This window comes from Taeniopygia guttata, chromosome 18 (genome assembly GCF_048771995.1).
Source record: "Taeniopygia guttata chromosome 18, bTaeGut7.mat, whole genome shotgun sequence".
Classification (NCBI taxonomy): Eukaryota; Metazoa; Chordata; class Aves; order Passeriformes; family Estrildidae; genus Taeniopygia; species Taeniopygia guttata.
Genome location: NC_133043.1, coordinates 8,054,420 through 8,077,303, shown reverse-complemented (window position 1 = coordinate 8,077,303; position 22,884 = coordinate 8,054,420). Strand labels below are relative to the sequence as shown.

The following is a 22,884-nucleotide window of genomic DNA, read 5'->3' as shown; positions in this document are numbered from 1 at the left end:
ATCCAGGACCTTTTGGGGCACCTCAGCCTCAGGGGAGGAGGGGCAAATCCATCCTCAGGTCATTCAGTGAAGGGTGGGATAAAGGCAGGGGTGACTCTGCCCTCAGGCAGGATCAGGAGGTTCCATGGATCCAAATGTTTGGCTTCTCCTCCTGCTAGAGACCCTCCAAACCCTGTCTCCTCCCAGGGAGGGGTTTGAGTGGCCCATCAAGGCACCAGCCCAGCTCGACCTCCCTCCCTGCCACATCAGCCATCACCAGAACAACCAGAATCCCCCAAAAGTGCTGCATCCCCACACCCAAGAAGGGAGAAGAGACCTTGTGCATCTCATTAAATACAGGTAGAAATTTATTAAGGATGGGGGGAAACCCACAGCTTTTTAAAAAAGTATCAAAAAGAGACAAGTGAGGTGAGGTGTGTGTCTTTGGCTGGAGCAGCAGCTGGAGGGACAGAGTGGGGCTGAAAACTGGCCCAGGGTGGAGGGAGGGATGCAGGGAGGGATGCAGATCTCCTGGGCTCACTCTGCAAGTGGCTGTGGAGAGGGAGCCAGGCTCTCAGCCCTTCAAAATCCATCCCAGGACACCCCAACTGGGACATTCCCACCTACCCCCACTTAAAAGCACTGAGGCCTCCAGCACCAAAGCAACACATCTCAGGGGAGAGACAGCCTGGCAGCAGCCTGGGTCCAAACCAGCCCAGAGGGGTCACCTGGACCCCAGGAAGGACCTGCCTTCGTGCCATGGCTGGGGGAAGGAGGAGCTGCTGGGGAGAGCAGCCCAGGCTGGGGGCAGGTGGGGATGTGCAGCCTTGGGCAGGGAAGAGGGAAGGTGGCTGCCCCATCCTGCACTTCTCCACCTGACCAGCAGCACTGGAGGAAGGAAGGGCTGCCTGGGTCTCCACGCTTTGAAAAAGGGGAAGGGGAAACAGCAGGGACTCGAGGCAGAAGGTGGGAGCACCAACACCTTCCTGAGAGGTCTGTGGGCTCCAGAAGCAGCCACACGAGCCCCCCAGGGGGTTTTTCTCCATGTCTGCCTCCCACCATGGCACTACAAACACAGTCCTGGCCACTCCTCCCCTTCCCAAAGGAGAATTTCACTGAAATAAGGGAAAGAAAAGCCCCCTGTCCCAAGTCCTGCCTCTCCACCCAGTGAGGAGCCAGGTGGGAAGGCACAAGCCTCCTTGGGGACCTCAGGGGGAACAGGACTGAAAAACATCTTTGAAGCTCAGCCTTGAACATCTTGGAGCCACGACAGACTTGAGGGAGCCCAAAATGGAGAAACCCTGGGCCTAAAGAGCTGTGGATAAAAAAAGTGCCCCTGCAAAAAGGGGGTTGTGTTCACAGTATGAGCTGCAGCGCTGCAGGGGCACCGAGGTGGGACAGGGCCCCAGGCAGGCAGAGACACAGGCTGGAGACTTCAGCAACTTCACCCCAGGACCGGGAGTCCAGTCTGGCCATGGATACACCAAAATCCCGCTTCCTTCAGCCCCTTCCCCACACAGGCAGCAGCCAGAGTCAGTCCCCAAACCAGTTACAACTTCCCAGCATCAGGAGGGAGCCCCAAAGGGGTTCAAGGCAGGGCTGGCTCAGCCCTGCTCCCCCAGCGTTGAGCAAGGGGTACCCCAAACCCAGCATCCCTGAGGATGGAGCCATGCCCAGGGTCTGCCAGCACCATCTCCCACAGGCTGGGCAGAACCCACCCCATGGAAAACATCACCAGTGGCAGCCCCGTCCCTGCCAGCAGGGTCAGTGCAGGACCTGCTCCAGCTCGTACTTCTCGCAGAACTTGCTGGTGAAGGGCAGGCAGGTGAGGTACTCCACCCAGCGCCAGTTCACGGGGTACACGTAGAGCCACACCACCAGCGAGGCGAAGAGCCCCAGGAAGACCAGCAGGGACACGATGATCATGGCCCGCTTGCGGTACTTGTCCACCGTGCCGAAGGTGATGTAGGGCAGGAAGGCGAAGGACAGCAGGAGCCCGCTGAGGAAGCCGAAGAGGTGAGCGATGTTGTCGATCCAGGGCAAGAGGCCACAGATGAAGAGGAAGAGCACGATGCCAAAGAGGTTGAGGAAGGCTTTCCAGGGTTTCTCCAGCACTTGCCAGCTTTGGAAGAGCTCCACGAAGAGGCAGGCCAGCAAGCCGAACTGGGAGCCGGCAGGGCCCACCTGCAGGGATGGGGGAAGTCGGGGCTGGACTCTGTGTCACCCCACACACACCCCGTGTCCCCCAGGGATTATCTCCTCCCCTGGCAAAGCGCATTTGGCTCCTGCATGGGGTCAGGGGTGGGAGCCCCGGCACAGGAGGATGAGGAGGGGAGCAGGGTGGTGCTGTTTTGGCAGAGCTGGTACTTTCTGTGACAACATCAGCCCCTCACAAACCACAGCCCCATCCTGGCGCACCTGTGGGGGGATTAGGGCCCTTGGCATGATCTCATTTAAAGCCTGACAGGGTTTGGCTGGCAGCAGATTAGCCATCTGCCTGCCCAGGGACCCCGCACGCTCACGGACACGGGGGACATGTGACATGCACGGCACATGGGGCAGGGACACCCCTTCCCCCTTTCCCTGCAGCAAACCCTGCCACGGGGTGGGAATCTGTGCTTCAGCCCCTTCCCCAAACCTCTGCCCAGGATGGGGATGAAGAGAGGCATCCTTTGGTCCCTGGGAGCTGACAGGATTTGGGACAGACCCCCAAACGCTCACCTCTGCTCTGTAGGGCAGGAAGATGGCGCTGGCCAGGTTGCCCGTGATGCCGCTGAGGATGAAGATGATGGAGATGCGATGCCAGCCTGCCAGCTTCTCCAGGTCCCGCAGCACCGTCATCTGGAACGTCACCGACACCAGGCAGTGGATGATGCTGGGGGAGAGGCCCTGGGTTAGAAACCCCTGCCCAGCCCTCCCACCCAGTGCCCCGGGGCACAGAACAGCTCACAAAACACCCACTGAAGGCACCTGTCACCACAGTCTGGGAGTGCCCTTCCCTCTTTCTCCCAGCCCATCCTGGTGGGCACTCCAGTGCCCAGTTCCCCCATCCCTGGGGGTATGGGGGCTGTGGCTCACCCGGCATGCAGGAACAGGGACAGCCACAGGCGGTAGAACTGGTCAGGGACCTCCGGGTTCAGGAAGGGCAGGAGCCCACAGACCTCATCCAGGCAGTGCACCTGCAAAGGCAGCAGGGTTGTCCCCAGAGCCACAGGGAGCAGAGGATGGGTCACAGGGATGGGTTACCAACGATGCCATGTGGCAGCTGTGAGGGGATTCTGGATAGTCTGAGGCAGCCATGGTGCTGGTAAAGGTGCTTCCTGCCCCACACCAGCAAGATGGGCACAGCAGCAGGAGCCTGGGCAAGGCACTTTGCATCGCTCCTGCTCACACCCACCCCAACCAGGACACTCTAAAGCCCTTTGGCAACAGCACGGCTGCTAGCATGGTATCCCACATGCCCTGCATGCCTCCTGGCCCTGCTCACCTGCGAGCAGAGCGTTGCCTCCTCGTGGAAGTAGCCGTGCATGAAGTCGCAGTACTCCCGCGTGGTGATCTCGCAGCTGGCGGGGGGCAGGAGGGGGCTCGCTGGGGCAGGGCACACTCAGGACACCCCTGAGCATCCCCCTCTGCTCCCAGCCTGCTGCCACTGTGCTTCCCACCCCACAAGGCTCTGCAAGCTCCCTCTCCCCCCAGGCACAGCTCTGGACACTTTGCCCACCTGCCCTTGGTGCCGATGCAGCAGGGCCTGCCCTTGATCTCGCAGTCCAGGTGGGCGAAGCCCGTGTGGTTGGTTTTGGTCTCGTAGGTGCAGATCTAGGAGCAGGAGGGGAAGGAGCCCTGGTCCGAGTCTGGCCCCAGGCTGTCCCTGCAGACCCCTGCCGGGCTCACTGCCACCATGGGGCCACCAGCTGATGGTGGCAGCGGGGCTCTTACCGGCCACTTGGTGATGTCGTCCGGCCACACATGGGGTGGGTTGGATGCAGGCTCCTCACAAGTCCTAGCAGGAGGAGCGGGGCGAGTTGGGTGGGTCCCCCAAACACATCAGTAACCCCCTCAGGCACAGACAGCTCTGGGACCTGCCTCGATCCTGCCCACCAGTGGGTGCCCCTCAACACCCCACAGCAGCTCCTCTGCAGGTGAACTCCACAGAACTCTGAGCTGTTGGACAACCCCACCCATGCCCACGGATGTTCCCACCCCAGCAGGACAGGGGCAAGCACAACACAACCTGCTGTGTTAAGGACAGGCCTCACCTCATTTTCCCCACTGATTCCCTCTTCTTTATCACTCTCCTCCAGCGTGCAAAAACCTCCCACCCCCCCGGATAAGAGGATTCAAGGCATCCAAGCTGGAAAGGCAGCCCCTTCTGCCATGTGCCACGCACAGCCAGGCCACCTCCACCCTGCTGCTATGTCTACCTGGGGTCCTGGTGGCACACAGCCCCCGAGGTCCGCCTCTCCCCCGAGCCCATGGCTGGCGCGTTGCTGCCCGGCCACTTGATGAACGTCGCCAGCGTCTCCTGCAGGGAGCACGGAGAGACTGAGGATGCAGCAGGGAATGCACGGCTCTGACCCTACCTGCATCCAGCCCTGCTGCAGTGCAGGGCTGAGATGGTTTCCCCTGCTTTCCCCAGCCCTTCCCACGGCAGGGCCACGCACGGAGCAGTCCTGTGGCAGGGTCTGGATGCAGCCCGAGTTGTCGTTCTGGACGCAGCAGCCGGAGCCCCGCTCCCGGTCCCGCTCACGCTGGATGAGCCGCTCCACCTGCCGGTCCTTGCGGATGCAGGGAGAGAACTTGGCTCCCAGGTGGATCAGGTCGATCTGGCAGGGAGATGGCAGTAAAGGTGATCCTTTGTCTGTGCACCTCCCTTCGCTCCAGCCATCCCCAGGGAGAGGTTAGCAGGGGCAGGGGGTCTCCACAGGCAACAGACAAAGGTCTGTGTCATCCCAGTGGAGGGAAGGCAGAACCATCCCACTGTGAAGCCACATGTCCCAGTGGGATGGGGGCCCAGGATGGCAGGCTGAAGTCAGGAGGTCAAGCTCTGCCCCCCTGAGGAGCACTGCGGAGAACCACCTCAGCTCAAGGCAGGGGAAGCAGAGGGCAAAGGTCTGGCAGGGTCCTTACCGAGCTGGGCCCAATCCAGAAGTTTTCCTGCTGGATGTACTTGACGCTCTCGTAGACACCCTTGTTCCTCAGCACCTGCCAAGAGAGGCCAGGGTCAGCTCCCGCTGAAGGGACGAGTGCTGAGGGGGTGCACCTCTGTCTCCCTCCACTCAAAAGGGGCTGAGCAGTCCCCTCATCCGAGGGGAAGGGCTGCTGGGTTCCACCAGCAAGGCAGGAGAGGGGAACAGCTCTGCTCCCACCACATATTCTGCTGCAACACGGTGCTGCTCGTTCCCTTGCCCTGGCCATTTCACAGAGCCTCTCAAATGCTGACTCCCAGTGTCCCACGGGTGATGCTCCCAGTGCTCGCAGCGAGCATGACACCATGGGACACTGGTGGTTACAGTCCCTCCCAAAGGATGGCTCTTAAACTTACTAACTCTGTCGTCACGTGCTGGGCGAAGCCAATGGGGGCAATGCCGTAGGTGCCGATGACCAGCAGGGTGATGAGAATGTGGACAAAGGTAATCCAGTACGTGAAATACGGCCTGGAGGGGACAGGACCCAAAATTAGTCAAAGATATCTGGGCAAAGGCACTCTGCAGTCCCCCAAACTCTGATCCCCAAGCACTGAGGGGGACACACATCTGAGTCGGTGCCCCTCACCGGTGGCTGTCGGTGATCTCCAGCTGGGACTGCACGATGCTGCTCAGGCTGCGCCGGTAGGTCCTGTTCAGCCACTTGCCCACCACGCCCAGCCCGTAGTAGCGCTTCTTGCGGTCGAAGGCGAAGTGCTTCACTTTGGAGGCGATGCGCCTGCCCCGCCGCGGCGCCGGCCCCGCGCTGCCCGACACCGAGGCCAGCCGGACCCCCTCCCGCCTGTGAGAGAGGAGACACCCATCACCCCTGCCAGAAAGGAGCAGCTGGGGAACAGCCCATGGCCAGAGCCCCGAGGATGCCCTGAGATAAGGCTCTGAGCGCCTCCCGTCTCCGTTCTCCATCATCATGGAAGTGCCTGGTGCTCATGGCTGGGGCACTGCCCTGGGCAGCCTTGGGGGCTGTGGGAATCCAGGGCTTCCCTCTGGCTGCCCTGGCAGGTCTGGGACCCTGGCAGGGGTCAGGAACCCCCCTGGACAGAGCCCCCAGAGACACTGGCTGTGATCTCTGTCCATGGAAAAGAGTTTTCAATCTTACAGGATGAATTACAAGCTCTGAGTGTTTGATATAAGCAATAATTAAGTGTGGCACAGGTGCAAAAGTAAAATTTTAGGATTCTAGATTAGGGATCCAAAGGGGACAAGATGGAGGAAATTGGGTGTGCTTTGTCCTTTTTCTCCTCCTTCATGCCCTCCATGTTTCACTGTGGTGTTGGCATTTTTCTGTTGGTTCAGGCTGGGGACACACTGTTCAATGTAGGTGACAGATATTGGCACGTTATTGTAAATCCAGCACAGGTAGTTTGTGGTATTTAATGTTTGTACCATCCCACTGAGGGCAGAGCCCCACACGCTGCCCTGCAGGACAGAGCTGCGGCAGGGCAGCAGAACATGTTAGAGATAAACAGAATAAACAACCTTGAAACCAGCACAGACCAATTATGGCTTCTGCTTTGGCAGCGGGGCTGACAGACAGAGACTTTCTACAATCTCGAGATCATCAATACCTCAGATTCCGACAGGGGGCAAGACCCGCTGCGGGTTGGTACTCACGGGGTGGGCTGCTCCACCTCAGGGGACACCCTGGCATCCTCCACCACCTGGTGCATGCGCAAGTACGTGGCTGATAGAGGAGGTGACTCAAAGACGTCATCGGGCATGGAGTATGTCTCATCGTGCATGTCCATCTGAAAGGGGATGGATGCGTGTCCTTGGATATGTGTGATGGGTCAGAAGCCCCCTGATGAGTATCCCCCTGGCCAGAGGGAGTGGGTGATCCCCATCGACATCCCACTAATGGCCCATCACAGGGTGTGAAATGTGCCCAGATGGCAATGCCCAAGGGCCATCACCAAGGCTGGGGCACAGCACCCACCATGCCTCTGTCACTGCTGGGTAGAGTGCCAACCCAGGGGTCCTTGTGAGTGCCCAGCTCCACACCCACCCCCTGTGCAGGGCACTGGGACAGCCCCAGCTCCAGCAGCCAGCATGGAAAGTTGCTTGCCTTACTGAAGAAGGACGAGTCCAGGGTATCAGCACCATCCACCATGTCCTCGTCCATGAAGCTGGGGTACAGGAAGCTCCTCTTGCTCCTTCTCTTGGGAGCCAGTGGCTCCAGGACAGAGCGCCCCTTTGGCAGCACAAGCAAATGAAGGTAAGCAACCAGAAGCCCTCAATCTTTGCAGCACTGAGGGTTTCTCAGATCTTCCCTCTCCAAAGCCAAGTGGCAAGCATTAAATCCCAATCAGCCACCATAGCCCCTCATGTGGGGAGGAACTGGCAGAAGATGCTGCCTTTAGCTCCTCAGAATCCACACCAGACCATGGCCACAACAGTCAGCATGACAAGTGTCCTCTGAATTCATCTGGTCTCATACCCACAAACCCATCCCCAAGGTTTGCCCAGGGCTCCTCAGAACCATGAAAATTGCTGGAGAGCTTTCGTTGCCCCTCAGCAATGGAACCCAAAAGTTGTTTATTTCTCAGATTGTTTTTTTTTTTAACCTGAGCTCTACTTAAAAGTAGAAGTTTTGGTGAAAATTGGACAATCTCCACGCTGGAGAGACAACAGTCTCCATGCAAAGCAAACAGCCAAGAAACAAAGACGATGGGTGAAGGACAGAAGTGAGACCCAGCTTAGGAGGATGATCCCCCTCACCCTGCCCAAACTCACACGGAGGAGGGCTGCAGCTGCCTTGAAGCTCATGTGGGCCACAGACTCCCTCTTCCTGCGCGGCAGGCGGCCGTAGCCCGAGCGGATGCTGTTGAAGGACGCCAAGGAGACGACGCCGGGGGTGAGCGGGGGCAGGACGTGGTGGGGCGTGTGGGGACGGTCGGTCTCGTCGGGATGGCGGAAGGGACGGCCCCTGGCCAGCGGGTCCACGATCTGGGGGAGGGAGGGAAGAGGGGTCAGCGCTGGCAGAGCAAGGCTTGCAGTGGCACCCCTCACCCCGAGCTCTACCTTGGGCATCTTGGTGGGCTTGGGCGACTCGGTGGCTTGGAAGGAGGGCACCTCCTGGCTGGGCAGCTCCATGTCGCGATAGGCAGGCTTCAGCTTGCCGTACCTCATGCTGCAGTGCTGCAGGCTCTTGCGCTGCCACTGCTGCCGCTTCCCCTCCCAGTCGCTGCTGACGCCGAACCACTGCGCCGTGCCCCTGGACACGGGGTGGGCACAACTGTCACACTGCTGGTCCCCCACACCCCACACCACGTACCACCCTGTCACCCAGCACACACGTCACACCGCTGGTCCCACACACCACGTACCACCCAGCACACCTATCACACTGCATTTCCCCCACACCATGTACCACCCAGCACACCTATCACACTGCATTTCCCCCACACCACGTACCACCCAGCACACCGATCACACTGCATTTCCCCCACACCACGTACCACCCAGCACACATGTCACACCGCTGGTCCCCCACACCACGTACCACCCAGCACACCTGTCACACTGCTGGTCCCCCACACCACGTACCACCCTGCCACCCAGCCATCCCCTCTGGCAGGCGGTTGGGGTTGGCGTGTCTCAGCCCAGGCTCCAGCAGGGCAGTTTTGACCTGGCTACGGGTCAAAGGGAAGTGGAGGAAAGTGATTCCTGCACTCCTTTCTGAGACACAACTCTCCAACCCCGTGCCAAGTCCTCTGCCAGTGCCCACAGTGTCCTGACACGGGCCCCTCTGAGTGACCCAGCAGGGCTGGGGCCCAGCCTGCCCTCACTTGCGGATGCTCTGGGACAGGGATGTCTGCCGGCGGAATCCGGGCTGGCGCTCCGGCCGGGGCTCCTGCAGGCTCTTGCTCTTGCGGTAGACGGGCACCTTGGAGGGCTGGAAGGCAGAGCAGGGCATCAGGGACAGGCTGGCACCTGGTGGCCCCCCGAGCCCAGCGTGGGATGGACACAGCTCCAGCACTCACCTCCTTGCGGGCACCATCCTCCTCGGCCTCGCGGGGCGGGATGACAATGGAGAGGTTGGGGGGTTTCTTGCTCTGCAGGCGGCTGCCCCCGGAGCGGCTGCCCCCGTTCTTGTCCCCGGCTGACATCTTGGCAGAATGCAGGCGGAGAAGTGTTCCCCCAGCAGCTTGTGTGTGAGGAAAGGCTGGGTCCTAGTAGGAGATGGGGCCTCATCAGTGGGACGTCACCAGACTGAGCCCCCTGTGTCTCTGGCTGTGCTGGTGAGACCTTGCCAACATGAACCCAGCTGCTGTGTCCCCAAAACCCACATCCCATCCCTGAGTTTGGGTGGACAGGAAGGCTTACATTAACCACATTTGGAAGGCTTACATTAACCACTCACTCCCAGTCCCCTGGGGATCACCAACACCATCCCTTCACCTGCTGGGAGTAGGGCAGGGATGGCAACAGTGACCAGGTCAGAGCATCCCCATCACCCCAGCACATGCCTGTGGGACACCCAGGTTTCACACCCTGCCTGGATGAGCCTGACCATGTGCCTTGGAAATATGGGGGATCCCAGGAAACCCTGGCCAGGCCCATGGCACACAGCTGCAGCACATGGGAACACCAACCCTCCCAGTGTGGCAAGGGAGACAAGGGGAGACAGCAGGGGATGTCTGCAAGGAGGTCTTCTTGCCTGGACAGGGTGGGAAGGGAGGGGTGCACAAGGCCTGAAAACATCTGATCCACTTCCCCACATGCCCACAGCTCCCATGTGGACCCGTCATGTGTTGGGGTGCCCCATGAAGGGGAGATGCAGGACATTCCCCTCTGGCACGTGCATGCACACACGAGGCTGGGAGACTGAATCCCCCCTGGCACCACGTGCAAGGAGAGGGAAGCTTAACAGCCAAGACGTGGTTAATTCTTCAAGAAATCCCCTCCCACGGGCCCCTGCAGCCAGCTCTACCAGGCAGGGCTTGCTTTGCAGGAAAAATAATTCCATCAGAGTGCAACAGAACAAGTCCCAGATCCTATTAGGGACTAGGAGGGCAATCAAAGGGAGGCATAGCCCTCTCTGTTTGACCATGTGCCAGTGCCCAGGGGACTCACACAAGTCTCATTAGCATCTCTTGTCCCCCAGGACAGCCATGGCCACGGGAATGGTGTCACTGGCTGCAAAATGCCAGCTTGATCCACAGGCCTGGTTCCTCTCCCTGCCCGAGATCCCAATCACCAGACTCCTCCAGCTCTGCTCTCCTTAGGCAACATCACTTGAGCAACCAGATGAGTGACTGAGATCCCACCAGCCCCTTCTGCAACAGGATCACACTGGCAGCCCATTCCCAAAGCAACAGTCAGGGACAGGGACACTTTTGCATCTCCCTTGGCTCTTGGAGTCCTGAACACAACCCTCCCCTTAGACCCCACCACAAGCAAAATCTGGCCCAAGGGATCAGCTTCATGGGGATGCAGCAGTGCAGAAGCAGCTCCCCAGGGAGGGGGAAGCCCGGAGGCAGCAGCACATGAGGGAATTGCTGCCCTCCATGTGATTATTTTCTGCTCCTGCATTAAAACGGGTGCTGGGCTCCCTCTCCAGCACCAAAGCTGGGAGCAATCAACTCCCAAATTTCCCCTGGGGGCTCAGCTAGTGCTGGTCCCCACGAAGGTCTCCTCACCTCATAAGAGTGACAGGGATCCTGCACAGTGATGGCAAACCCACAGCTGCCTTCCTCTGCCTCCGTCCTTCACGCACGGGAGCCCCGGGACACGGCCAAACTCCTCCTGCAGGGAGAGGCTGTGATGAAACCCACACATGGGAAAGCAGGCAAGGGCTGCAGGAGTATCCTGGCAGAGGGAGAGCTGAGCTCAGTGCCCCCGAGACCTTGGGGACAGGGCTGCAGGTGGCTGGACTCCAGGGACAGGGATCAGCCACTGGCACAGGCCAGCAGGAGGAGGAAAAGCTCCCATTTAATGCTCCATGGTAGGGAATAGCATGGGGTTTTCCCCTGCTGCTGCTTTCCTGTCTCTTGGGAAGCAAGACACCCAGGAAGAGCAGGCATGGAAAATGAGTGCCTCACTTGGGTATTTCATAGCTGCTAAAGTGGGAGAGTGCCAGCCCCAGCAAGTAAAACTTTCCATCCCATTGGTGAGCTGGAGGCTCTGTTTGTTTTCCTCCCAGGGCAGCCAGCAGTGAGCCCGAGATGGCAGCTGCTCTGGAGAGCTGGGAATGGGAACACGCTGTGGCCAGAGCAATCCCTGGGGCACCCTCATCCTCCTCCAGCTCTGGGCAATGGCTCTGAGTGGTAAAAACCAGCAGAGCCTGGAGCATAGAAATTGGAGCCAAATTCTTACACAGCCTCTCTCTTACACCCCCATCCCAAATTGCTCCCATCACACCCCCATGCCAAAATCCCATCCCCAGTTGCTCCCATCACACCCCCATGCCAAAATCCCATCCCCAATTGCTCCCATCACACCCCCATGCCAAAATCCCATCCCCAGTTGCTCCCACCACACCCCGGACAGTCTCATATCTCTGTGCTTCCCAGCAAAGCAGCTTTGCAGCACGTTTCAAATCCTGGTCTGGCTTCCCAGCAGCTGCCCAGGCAGGGGTGGAGGGCTGGGCTGGCCTCTCCCGAGGTGACTCAGTCCCAGGGGAGCTGGCACAGCCTGGGCAGCTGCTGGCCAGTCACGCTCCCATGGCCAGAGCAGCGCCGGTCACGGCTCTGTGCCTCGGCACACTTGGCACTGAGTGGGAGGAGGAGGAGGGCAGCGGCCCCTGAGGGCTCAAGGCTCCTTTGCCACCCCCTGAGCACAGATCCTGAGCCACCAAGAGCCTTATCCCGTGCCAGGCAGAGAAATCCCCAGAGGACAGCGCTGGGAAGGTGTTTTCCAGCTCGCCATGTGCCTGCTGCTGGTGCCCAAGCCCTCTGGAGCTCGTGCTCAGCGTGGCAATGGGCCAGACAGTGCCTCCATGCAGAGACAGCCTGGCACAGGCTTGGCCCTCCAGGTCCCCTGCAGTCCCTGTCACCCCCCAGCCCTGGCACCAGCTGCCCCACTGCAGGGCACAGCTGGGCTGCAGGTCCCCAGGGAGCCTCAGCCCAGTCCTTGGACGCTCAGGGTGGACGTGGTGGCTTTGTGCTGGGGACAGAAAAAGGAAGTGAGAGGTGGTGACGTGCCGAGCTGACGTGGGGGGATGGCTGAGCAGTGCCCTGCTGCGGGGACAAGGCAGGTCACAGCAGCAAGGGGTGACTCGGGATGGGAACTGGCAGCCACAAGCTTGGTAGGAGTGTGCTTTGGGCTGGAAGAAGGGTTCTGGGGGCAGCATGTTGTCACTTTAGGCTGGGAAAGATCTCTGTGCATTGGGCTGCTGCCATTGTTGGAGTGATAAATGGGCAGGGGGAGGGAGGACCACCTGGTCTGGTTGGTAAGGAGAGATCCCCCACTTTCACCACCTCCCCTCCCAAAGCTCCTGAGCAGTGAAGGTCACCAAAGGCTGACATCGAGGGAGGGACACAGCCTGTGCTCCCACAGCAGCAGGGGGTGAAGGCCCCACCCTTTCCCAAGAGGACAGATGTGCTGGCATCACTGGGGAGCAACTGGGATGAGGTTGGAGCCTTCAACAAAAAAAAGGCACAAGGAAAGTGAGCAGGGCTGGCTCCCAGCCCCAGGGCGAATCACAACAAGCACTGACCAGAGGAAGCACACCCGAGGAAGAAAGTGATGGAAAAAACGATGTGGTTCATACAAAGTGTCACTGCAGACACGCTGGGACGGTCCAAGCAACACGAAAGGACCATCAGCAAGGCCAGGTGAGCAGAACTGGGACAGCCAAAGCACAAGACAGCAGAGACAACCCTGCAGAGCAGCCCTGGCTGGAGTGCAGTGGGCTCATGGATGCTTGGAGAAGGATTGGGGTCTCTCTCCCCGAGCCTGTTGGCACTGGGGGAAGGGACATCACTGGAATAACACAGTTTCCATCTGCTGCAGTTCAGCTGGAGGACAAAGCAGCTCTAAGCCACCCAAGGGTGTGGGGCAGGGAGTGGGACCCCCACAAGCACCATCATATTCATCACCCTGAGCACGATGAGCCCCAGCTCTTCCTCTCCACCTCCATGGGCAGGGAGAAAGGGGCCAGAAATGCCACAGGGCCCCCAAACACCCCCACAGCCTCTGCCAGTGCTGGCACCCAAGAGCCCATCAGGCAGAGCTGCTGCTGCTGCCCATAAATGATTAATGAGCACGTTAAAGACCTCTCTCAAGGCTGGAGCTGCGTTAAAAGGTGCTCCCAGTTATTAAGAGCTCCAGATAGGAAACTCAATTTTGCAACTGCTCTGAGCATTGAGCACCCAAGCAGAGACCCAGCACCTCCTCTGCTTCTGCTCCCTTTCAAAAAGCTTTTTACCATTTTGCAGTCTCAAGTTTCAGGGCTGGAGAAAAGGAGCCAAAGCACAAACAGCTTTTGAAATAAAATCATATTATTGGAGGAAAAAAAAAATAAAACCACTCCATTTTTTTCCCCCACGTGTCTCAACCCTGTCACAACAGCTCTGGGTGGCAAAAGTGAGATGCAGGGTTTTGCACTGAGTCGTGAGAGAGGCCCTCTGTGCTTCAGAGGAGATGGTTTTCTGCCCTCTCCCTTATCACTGAGCCACACGGTCAGCACGGACACCCACAGGGGCTTAAATCCCCATCTCCGTGGTCGCTGGGGCAGGAAGGTGGGGCATGGAGGAGTGCTGAGCTCCCCTCTGACCAGCCAGCACACGCCTCACCGAGCCACCATTAGAACATCCTCTCCCATTTTCCCCCGTGGGGAAGGAAGGACGTTGGGCAATGGCAGCAAGTTTGCTGAGCTGGAGCACGGCACGCCCCGGGAGGGAGGAAGGAAAGCAGCTGAGGAGACAGACACAGAGCATGGTGGGTGGGGGAGCCACGCTGGGCCTGCTGATACGGGGACACGGGGACACGGAGAGTGGGGCCACGAGGGAAGGATTTGCCTACAATGCCTGGCAGCTGGGGGAAAGAGCCATGTGGAGGGTTTCTGTGGGAATCCAGGGCTTCCCTCTGGCTGCCCTGACTGGTCTGGGACCCTGGACAGAGCCCCCACAGACACTGTCTGTGATCTCTGTCCATGGAAAAGAGTTTTCAATCTTACAGGATGAATTACAAGCTTTGAGTGTTTGATATCAGTAATAATTAAGTGTGACACGGGTGCAAAAGTAAAATTTTAGATTTCTAGATTAGGGGTTCAGAGGGGACAAGCTGGAGGAAATTGGGTGTGTCTTGTCCTTTTTCTCCTTCTTCATGCCCTCCATGTTTCACTGTGGTGTTGGCATTTTTCTGTTGGTTCAGGCTGGGGACACACTGTTCAACGTAGGTGACAGATATTGGCACGTTATTGTAAATCCAGCACAGGTAGTTTGTGGTATTTAATGTTTGTACCATCCCACTGAGGGCAGAGCCCCACACGCTGCCCTGCAGGACAGAGCTGCGGCAGGGCAGCAGAACATGTTAGAGATAAACAGAATAAACAGCCTTGAAACAGCACAGACCAATTATGGCTTTTCTTTGGCAGCGGGGCAGAAAGCCAGAGACTTTCTACAATCTCGGAATCACCAATACCCACAGATTCCGACAGGTTTCCACAGCCCATTTCCCACTCTTGTTAATTTTTACCTGTACAACAACCCCCACCCAGTCCAGCAGAGCGAGTGCTGGCACCCAAAGGCCTCCCAGCCTGCTGGGGTGGGCTGGGGTCCCTCTCTGCCACTGGCCACCCACCCCACGTGTCCCCACAGACCCTCACAGCACAACAATCCCAACCAGGCAGCACGGCACAAACCCTTCCTCTGCTCCCTGCAAAGCTGGTGGGAGCTGCTGGAGTGGCTGTGGCTGCACAAGGGGACCCTCAGCCCACCGGCCTCTTCCTCAGGCTGGAGCTGAAGCCAAGTGAGGAACATGCACGTGGAGGTTTTGGGTCACCCCAATGGCTTTGGGGAGAGCAAAGGGCCAAAATCTCCACCAGGAGCAAGGGAAGTGAAGCAGCTCCTCTGGTGAATGTGCAGAAGGGTCAGCTGCTCCACAGGCAGGGTCACAGACACACAGGGAAAGATCTTTTTCCTTTTTCCCAATTCTGATTTAACTTGAAGAACTGATTAATTACTCAAATCTACTCCAATTCCTTATTAGCTTGCCTTAAACACAGAGTGCACAGACATGATGGTGCAAGTGTTTCAGCCCTGGCTGCACCTTCTGGAAGGGGCTGAGTGGCCCCAAGTTGGTTTTTACCCAAGGGAAGGGGACAGTCTGCCTGCAGGCCATGTGCCTGCCATCCCTATGCTGCAGGTCATTACTGAGTTCACTCCCACTTCCCTCCTGGAAGCAAAATTCTTTGTATGAAAGGTCAGTGGGCTGGAGGGGACACTCCTCCCTCTGGTTATTCTGCTGAACACTCATTCTTGCAGCAGCTCTTGGTGTCAGGGCTCTGGCTGGGCTTGCAGACTTCCCCAGTCCCCTGCTGCCTGTTTCAGAGCACACTGAGCCACCCAGAGCAGCACAGGACTGGCAGAAACTCCCCATATTTACAGAGGGTTCCCTTGCCTGGGCTCTGACCATCCCCACGCTGTGTGGGAGGCAGCAGTGGGAGGTGGTGCTCAGCCCTGTGCAGGAATTTGGCTCACCCAGGGATAAGATGAGCCCTGGGCTGGCAGCAGGATGAGCCCCCTTGGCTGCAGCTCCCTATCTCTGGGAACAGACTCCTTATCTCAACACAGCCACTCCAAGGCTTTTAGAAAGTGCTCCTCGCCCTGCCAGGCCCTGTGCAACAGAGGGGAGCCCTGGGTGGACAACAGCAGCCTCCTTCTTTCCCATTCCAGGGCCAGCATCTCCCTGAGGAGAGGGGAAAAGGACCTTGTGGTGTCCCTTTGGGCTGTGGATGGTGACACCTCCGCTGGCAGGGGCTGGAGGCTGCCCACAGACACCCCATTAAAGTCTCAGAGCTCCCTGGCCCCAGGACAACTGGGGGAAGCTGCTCCTCCCTCATCCCAACCAGCAGCAGCCAAGCGTGGGTGGGCCACTCCTCAGCTTCCTTCCTTTCCCTCCCGATTGCAGGAGGCCCAAAGCACCCAGACCTGCACCCTGCAGAGGGAAGGCTGCCTGGGAACAGCCCCAGACCTGCACCCAGCACAGAAAAGGCTGCCTGGGAACAGCCCCATCCATCTCCATCCATCCCCACCCAGCACCCATCACAGGAAAGGCTGCCTGGGAACAGCCCCATCCATCCCTACCCAGCACCCAGACCTGCACCCTGCAGAGGGAAGGCTGCGTAGGAACAGCCCATCCATCTCCATCCATCCCCACCCAGCACCCAGCACAGGAAAAGCTGCCTGGGAACAGCCCCATCCATCCCCACCCAGCACCCAGACCTGCACCCAGACCTGCACCCAGACCAGGAAAGGCTGCCTGGGAACAGCCCCATCCATCCCCACCCAGCACCCAGACCTGCACCCAGACATGCACCCAGACCAGGAAAGGCTGCCTGGGAACAGCCCCATCCATGCCCACCCAGCACCCAGACATGCACCCAGACCAGGAAAGGCTGCCTGGGAACAGCCCTATCCATCCCCACCCAGCACGCTGCAAGCCTGGGAAGGGAAGCCTGGCACAGGGAATCCCACACTCACTGGTACCTACAGAGTGTGATGCTCTTCCCACCACAGCGTCTCCATGGACTTGTGCCAGCCAGGTACTTTGCAGCCTCTCAGCTGCCAAGAGCTGGAGATGGGGTCTCCTCAATCATCTTCATGCTCCTCCTGCCTGTTATCCCAGCCCCACAGGGAAGCCACACAGCTCAGCAGGGGCTGGGAATGCTGCTTTTTGAGGAGCCACCTCCATGTGCTCCCCAGCAGAGCTTGGAATGGGTTAAACCACCACGTACAAGAGGTGACTGGCTATGGGATCACTCTTGGGAAAGCTGTATGACAGCAGCACAGCCCTGGTGACATGTCCCTGCTCATTCCATGGAGGATTGGGGATTTCCCCTGGCTGCCCATGGGCACAGAGTGCAGCCTTTGGGCTCACACGTGGCAGGAGGTCACTCCCAGCCCTGCTGGCATCCCTGCAGGAATTCCTGGCAGGAATAACTCCATCAGGGCCCCAGCACAAGCTGCAGCATCACACACAGGGAGTGAAGCTGGAAGGGGGCACTGGCACACTGGGAATCTTGGGGGACACAGGCCACATGCATGATGCCCCAGGCGGGTCTGTCAGACCCGAGGAATTACACCAGGAAATGCCACTTTTAAGCAATAAATCAACAAAACACAAACCAACAGAAGCTGCTTGAGGGAGGCTCCGTTGCCCTGGGAGCTGCAGCAGCTGAGGAAGGTGCCTGCAGATGGGAGGGATGGTCCTGTGGGGTGGCTGTAAGGCAGGAGCATCCCCTGAGGGACCACACACCCAGTCCCTGGTCCTTGGAGTGCCTTGGAATGCGAGGGAGACACAGGGGTCCTGTGTGGTGGGCAAGCAGAGGGCAGGCTTGGCCTGGGCTCCTCCCCGGGCCCATTCCCCACCCTAAATACCTCATTAAGAGAGCAACCACCAAACAACGGCTTTTTTGTTGGTTTTTTTTTGGGTTTTTTTTTGGTTTTTTAGTAACGGGGATTAAGTGGGAAAAAGGGGCACCGGTGCCAAGGGTTTCCTGCATACCCACCAGCACACACAGAGCTCTCCAGGCCAGGAAATGACCATAACTCAAAGCACTGCACACCCCCAAATGACCACAACTGCTGGATGCCTGTAATTAAAAGGGACTCTGCCCACCCCTGCTGGGAGCTTGCTGTGTTATCACACATCTCACAGCCAGCAGGACAGCAGAAACCGAAAGTCATTAGGTAAAAAGCTCTCAAAAGGACAGTACATGATCCCATCACTTGTGGCCTCGTAGAGATTTAAGTAATTAATTTTCAGCTTGCACTAATTGACTTCTTCAGTGCTGAGCCCCTGACAGCACCAAACCTGCACTTGCTCCTCTGGGTCAGGTCCCTGCAGGACTCCTACAGCCCACAGAAAATGTGGAAATGCCTCAGGAGCCCCATGTTGGTCTAGGCAGCTCTGCAACCTCCCCACCAGCTGGTTCTCCCCAGCCGTCTCCTACTTTCTTTGGTAATGAGCTCTGTTCTGATTCCTGGCTGGTCCCAAGGGCTGTTTTCAGCTCAGGAACAACCTAAGGGAAGGAATAAGGATGTATTTTGGGGATCCCCCGGCTTCAGTGTAAGAGCTAAACAGGAGCAGCATCACAAGGACAAAAACACGGAACCAGAGGACAGCTTGTCTTTCATCGCAGCCCAAACACAGCCCACATTCCCCAGGTCCCCCAGCGCATCCCAATGAGTGCATTCCCCCTGAGGCCACCCAGCAGTCCCCTCCCCAGCAGATTCACGCCCCGTGCCCTGCATCCCCAGCTCCGAGCTGCTCTCCAGCATCCACAGGGCATCTTTTGTTCCTGCAGCGACACCGAGCACTCACACGTGCACCGGGAGACAACACCGGGCTCGGTGAATTTGCATCAGGGCTCTATTGTGGTGTCAAACCCCACTCTGTGGTTTGCCCTTTCTCACTCCGGGGCTTGCAGCACCTCCAGGTGCCCCAGAACAGCCGCAGCAGTGCCTCTGCCACATGAGCAAGCAGCAAAAGGTGGTGATCACCCCATTAACTGCACAGGAGCTGGAAGGGCAGAGCCCAGCTGCGAGCCCAGAGAGCCACATGTGAAGCCAGAGTTGACCAGGGTAGCAGAGGCAGCTCTGGTTTCACCTAAACTCAGCTGCAGCTGAACCCTCCAGCTCATTTTGGAGGTGGGACAATTCCAAACTGGTTATTATCCCACTTGGGAAAAAGACAGGAGCCAAAGGATGCTGCTTCAGAGGGCACAGTGGAGTGAGCTGAGAGGGCAGTGTTTCCTGGCCCAGGACAGCCATGGCACTGTGGGGGGGTGCACTCCCCAATTTCCCAGCTGGGTTGGAGCCTGTGTGCCCAGGACAGCAGCAGCACGATGAGTTCACCCTGGAAATCCCCAGCAAAAACCATCCAGGGACTGGGAACGTGCAAGCAGGAGAATGTCCTGGCTGCTGGTGCCGAGAAGGATGACGCCACGCTGGGGAAGAAGGCGGACACTTCCTCTTGCCACAGGGACCCAGTGGTCACAGTGCAGCCTCTCAGGTGCTCTTCCCCCTGCAGGACGTGGGCCTGGGGGGCTGAGCGAGAACTGCGGGGTCTCAGATCACCGTGGGCACCACAAGCTGCCTGTAGGAAGCCTGCAAGGACGGTCTCTGCCCAGTCCTGCTGGCCTGGCAGCAAAGCAGGGCAGGGCAGAGCTCAGCCTCACGCCCCTATCCCAAACCTGGAGGATCAACAGCAAAAATCTGCCTAAAACACCCAGGGCACAGCATCCCTCTGCTCCCGGCGGGATGGATGTACACACAGACAGAGGATGAGCGACCCTCTGCTCTGCAAGGACCTTGTTCGCCTGCGGAGGGTTGGTGGCAGCACTCGCCACTCCAGCAGCACGTGCGAGCGTCCCGGAGCCCTCCAGCAAAGCTCAAAGAGCCACAACAACAAAGCCCCGGCGGGCGGGAGGGCAGGAGGATACCCGGGGTCGGGGTCCGGGACCCTCCGCTGCCCGCCTGCCGCTCCTGGGGAGGGAGAAAAGCAGCGAACACACACAAAAAACACCCACCCGGTTACCGGGCCGCCAGAAAGTGGCTTAGAGCTTTCCTCCCTGCCTCGGCCGAGGGGCGGGCAGGGCTTTCTCTGCGGCCGGCGGGACACGCACCCACTTCCCGCTGTGATGGAGAGGAGGAGGAGGAAGAGCCCGGCCCCGCCACCCGTCCGGACTGGAGGAAGGGGGATGCGTGCAGCGACCCCCGGCCCGCAAAGTGTCCGGGCCGTGCCGTGCCGTGCTGGGCCGGTAGGGAGGAGCGAGGCGGAGGAGGAAGCTGGCGGGACGCGGCGCTCACAAAGCAGCAGCAACAAACCGGGCGGCCACGGAGCGAAGCGGCGCGGAGGCACCGGGATCCCGCCCCGCCCCTCCCCTCCCGGCTCGGCTCGGCTCGGCCCCGCTCACCTCGGCCCACTCCCGGTGCCGCTCCCGGTGCCCGTCCCGGTGCCGGTCCCGCGGCAGCCGCCGCCGCCTCCACCTGGGCGGGGCGTGTCCCGTGGGCGTATCCCGTGGGATGTCCCGGGGCGTGTCCCGTGGGCGTGTCCCGTGGGCGTGTCCCGTGTGTGTATCCCGAGTTGTATCCCGAGTTGTATCCCGAGTTATATCCCGAGTTGTATCCCGGGGCGTGTCCCGGGGCGTATCCCGGGATGGGGTCTCTGCCGCGGTCCCACCGGGCACCGGCCTCATCCATCGGGAATGCCCCATAGGGAATGAGCCCTGCGGCCTCCCCGCCGCACCGGGAGCCGGGAGTACCGGCACTGGCAGGACTGGGCGCTATTGGGACCAGCCGCTATAAGAACTGGCCTTGTTAGGAATGGACGCTTTTAGGACCAGCACTATTAGGACTGGTCACGATTAGAACTGGCCGCTATTCGGACCCATTACTATTAGGAGTGGTAACCATTAGGAATGGTCATTACTAGGAACGGTCGCTATTAAGGCTGCTCAGTAGAAGAACTGGTCACTATTAGGACTGGTCAGCATTAGACTGGGCATTATTTGGACCAGCCACTATAAGAACCAGGCACTATTAGGACCAGTCACCATTAGGACTGGTTACTGTTAGGATCAGCCCTCTTAGGACTGATCATATTACAACCAGATAAGAACTGCTCAGTATTAGGACCAGTCATTATTAGGACCAATCACTAGTAGAACTGGCCACCATTAGGACTACCAGGCATGTCCAAGGGGTCCTCCTGACCCCACATCCCAGTGGTGGGCACTCCGGGGTGGCAGGTAGGGGCAGGCTGGCACAGCCCAGGCGTATCCCACGGCTGGGCTGGGGCAGTGGGCAGCGGCTGTAGGGCCGGTCCTGTCGGCTTTCACAGCCTGATTCATCCCGGGGCTGGCAGAGCTCAACCCCTCGGGAGCTGCACCTGCTCCATCACCATCAGTGCTGGGCTGTTCTTTTACCACAACACCTTCAGCTCCCTCCGTCCCTGAGATGTGGGGCTGAGGAGAAACCTTTGCAGATCGGGTTTGGCACGGCTGTGTTGCTGAGAGGTCTATACAGGACAATATATCCTGGATTTTACCACAAAATAAATTATTGATTCACAACTGGCTACAGGTTCCAGATGAGCACCAGCTGAATTTACAGCTGGGACTAGGCAGGATCAGGAATTTTAGCCTGACCTTGGGTGGTGCAGCCTGGACTGAGTGGTGCCTCTTAGGGCGCTGAGCTCGTGCTCTCATCAGCCCTCTGCCTTCCACAGCTTCATGCTCAGCAAATCTGCTCCCAGTTCTGGCAGAAAGGAGGGTGGAGGGAGCTTTTGGTTCCTGGTGGCTCCTTTGAAGGTGTGGTTGGAAGCGGGTGGAGAAGGGAGAGCCCGGCAGGTGCCAGGGTGGGTGTCTGGGCACAGACAGCCTGACACAGGCTGTGCTGGGGGGTGGGGGTGTTCCCTGCCTGTGACTCAGGGGTGAGCAAAGGGTGAGGTGCAGGTGGCAAGCAGGGACCTGTGCCAAGGTGCCAGCTCTTCTCCCTGCATTTGGGGAGAGACAGGACAACCTTGAGGTGGAATAAACAACGGCTGACAAAACCCATCACTGCCACGGCCCTGCCTGTGCCCTGCTCCAAGCTTGTGTGCTGTGGGATGTGTCTTTCCATGGAGGAGCCCTTAGAGGGGAAGAGAGGAGGGTCACTGCCACCTGTGCCAACCCTGCTGAGCATTGGGCAATGAGGAAGCAAAAGAAATGACTGAAAACCCCAAGGCAGCAAGGACTGGTTGTTGCGTCACTGCTGGGGAGACGCTCTGCAGGGCACTTCCCTTTGTGGAGCAAACGCTCCACAGCCTGGCCAGAAGTGTCCTGGCTGGTCTGTGTTCCAAGGAAAGCAGGGAGGGGACACAGCACTGTGCTTCCCAGGGCTGGGAGACCATCCTGTGCAGGGTGCTGGAAGCCCCCGGAGCGATGTGCTGGGCCCAAGGCTGGGATCTCTGAGCAAGAGATATTCCTCCCTCTCATGCCACAAAATCCTCCAGGGTGGGATCTGTCCCCAGCAGCCCAGAGCCAGCAAGGTCCTGCTGCTCACTGCCCACCCAAGGCTGGGAGGGGGCTGCTGCTGGGGCAGGTCCTGTCCCTGGGTGTGGAGGAGCATTGCAGGAGATCTGAGCAGCACCAGGCTCCTCTAGAAACCACAGCAGGGAAGGTTTCAAGGCATTTAAAAGAGGCTTTTCAGGGGCAAACTGAGCCCTGCTTTCCTTGGCCTTGTACCCCGTATCAGCAGATGAGACTCGTGGTCCCTTCCAACCCAAACCATCCTAGGATTCTATTGCCATTCAGGTATATTGTAAGAAGGCAATGGCAGCTAGTTTTTCTTCCCAAGGATGCTGCTGAACAAACCCAGGGGCCAGTGAGGCTGTGACAGATGGCATCAACCCTGTTGTCGTGTTTTGGGAGAGCTGGTGGAGCTGAGAGGTTCCTGCTCCCTGTGGAAAAGGAGCTCTGCATCCTGTGGTTTTGATCTTCCCCCTCACCAAAAACCTCCAGCCCTGGCTGCGGGACACGGGTGGAAAGGGCAAT

The 22,884-nt window shown here is 58.9% G+C and overlaps 1 protein-coding gene across 1 annotated transcript; it reads right to left on the bottom strand.

Annotated features, from left to right (window-relative positions):
* Positions 1 to 324: 324 nt before the first annotated feature.
* RHBDF2 (rhomboid 5 homolog 2) lies at positions 325 to 20,369 on the bottom strand. The gene is made up of 19 exons (XM_041719890.2): positions 20,266 to 20,369; positions 10,823 to 10,928; positions 9,164 to 9,352; positions 8,969 to 9,075; positions 8,202 to 8,394; positions 7,914 to 8,126; positions 7,246 to 7,371; positions 6,795 to 6,928; positions 5,752 to 5,964; positions 5,522 to 5,633; positions 5,107 to 5,181; positions 4,641 to 4,802; positions 4,401 to 4,501; positions 3,916 to 3,979; positions 3,701 to 3,795; positions 3,467 to 3,542; positions 3,058 to 3,158; positions 2,701 to 2,854; positions 325 to 2,163 (listed from the first exon to the last, which is right to left on the bottom strand). The coding sequence occupies exons 3-19, from the start codon at positions 9,287 to 9,289 to the stop codon at positions 1,744 to 1,746; spliced, it is 2,472 nt and encodes an 823-aa protein (XP_041575824.2). The 5' UTR covers positions 9,290 to 9,352; positions 10,823 to 10,928; positions 20,266 to 20,369; the 3' UTR covers positions 325 to 1,743.
* Positions 20,370 to 22,884: the final 2,515 nt, after the last annotated feature.

Bases quoted from the DNA above. Each gene is read 5' to 3' on its own strand.
- RHBDF2 (XM_041719890.2), bottom strand. From the start codon at position 9,289: ATGTCAGCCGGGGACAAGAACGGGGGCAGCCGCTCCGGGGGCAGCCGC. The intron at 5,182-5,521 runs GTAAGTTTAAGA...CTCTCTTGGCAG, and splicing joins AGCACGTGACGACAGAGTTA to GTGCTGAGGAACAAGGGTGT. The intron at 2,164-2,700 runs GTGAGCGTTTGG...CCATCCCTGCAG, and splicing joins TCCTGCCCTACAGAGCAGAG to GTGGGCCCTGCCGGCTCCCA.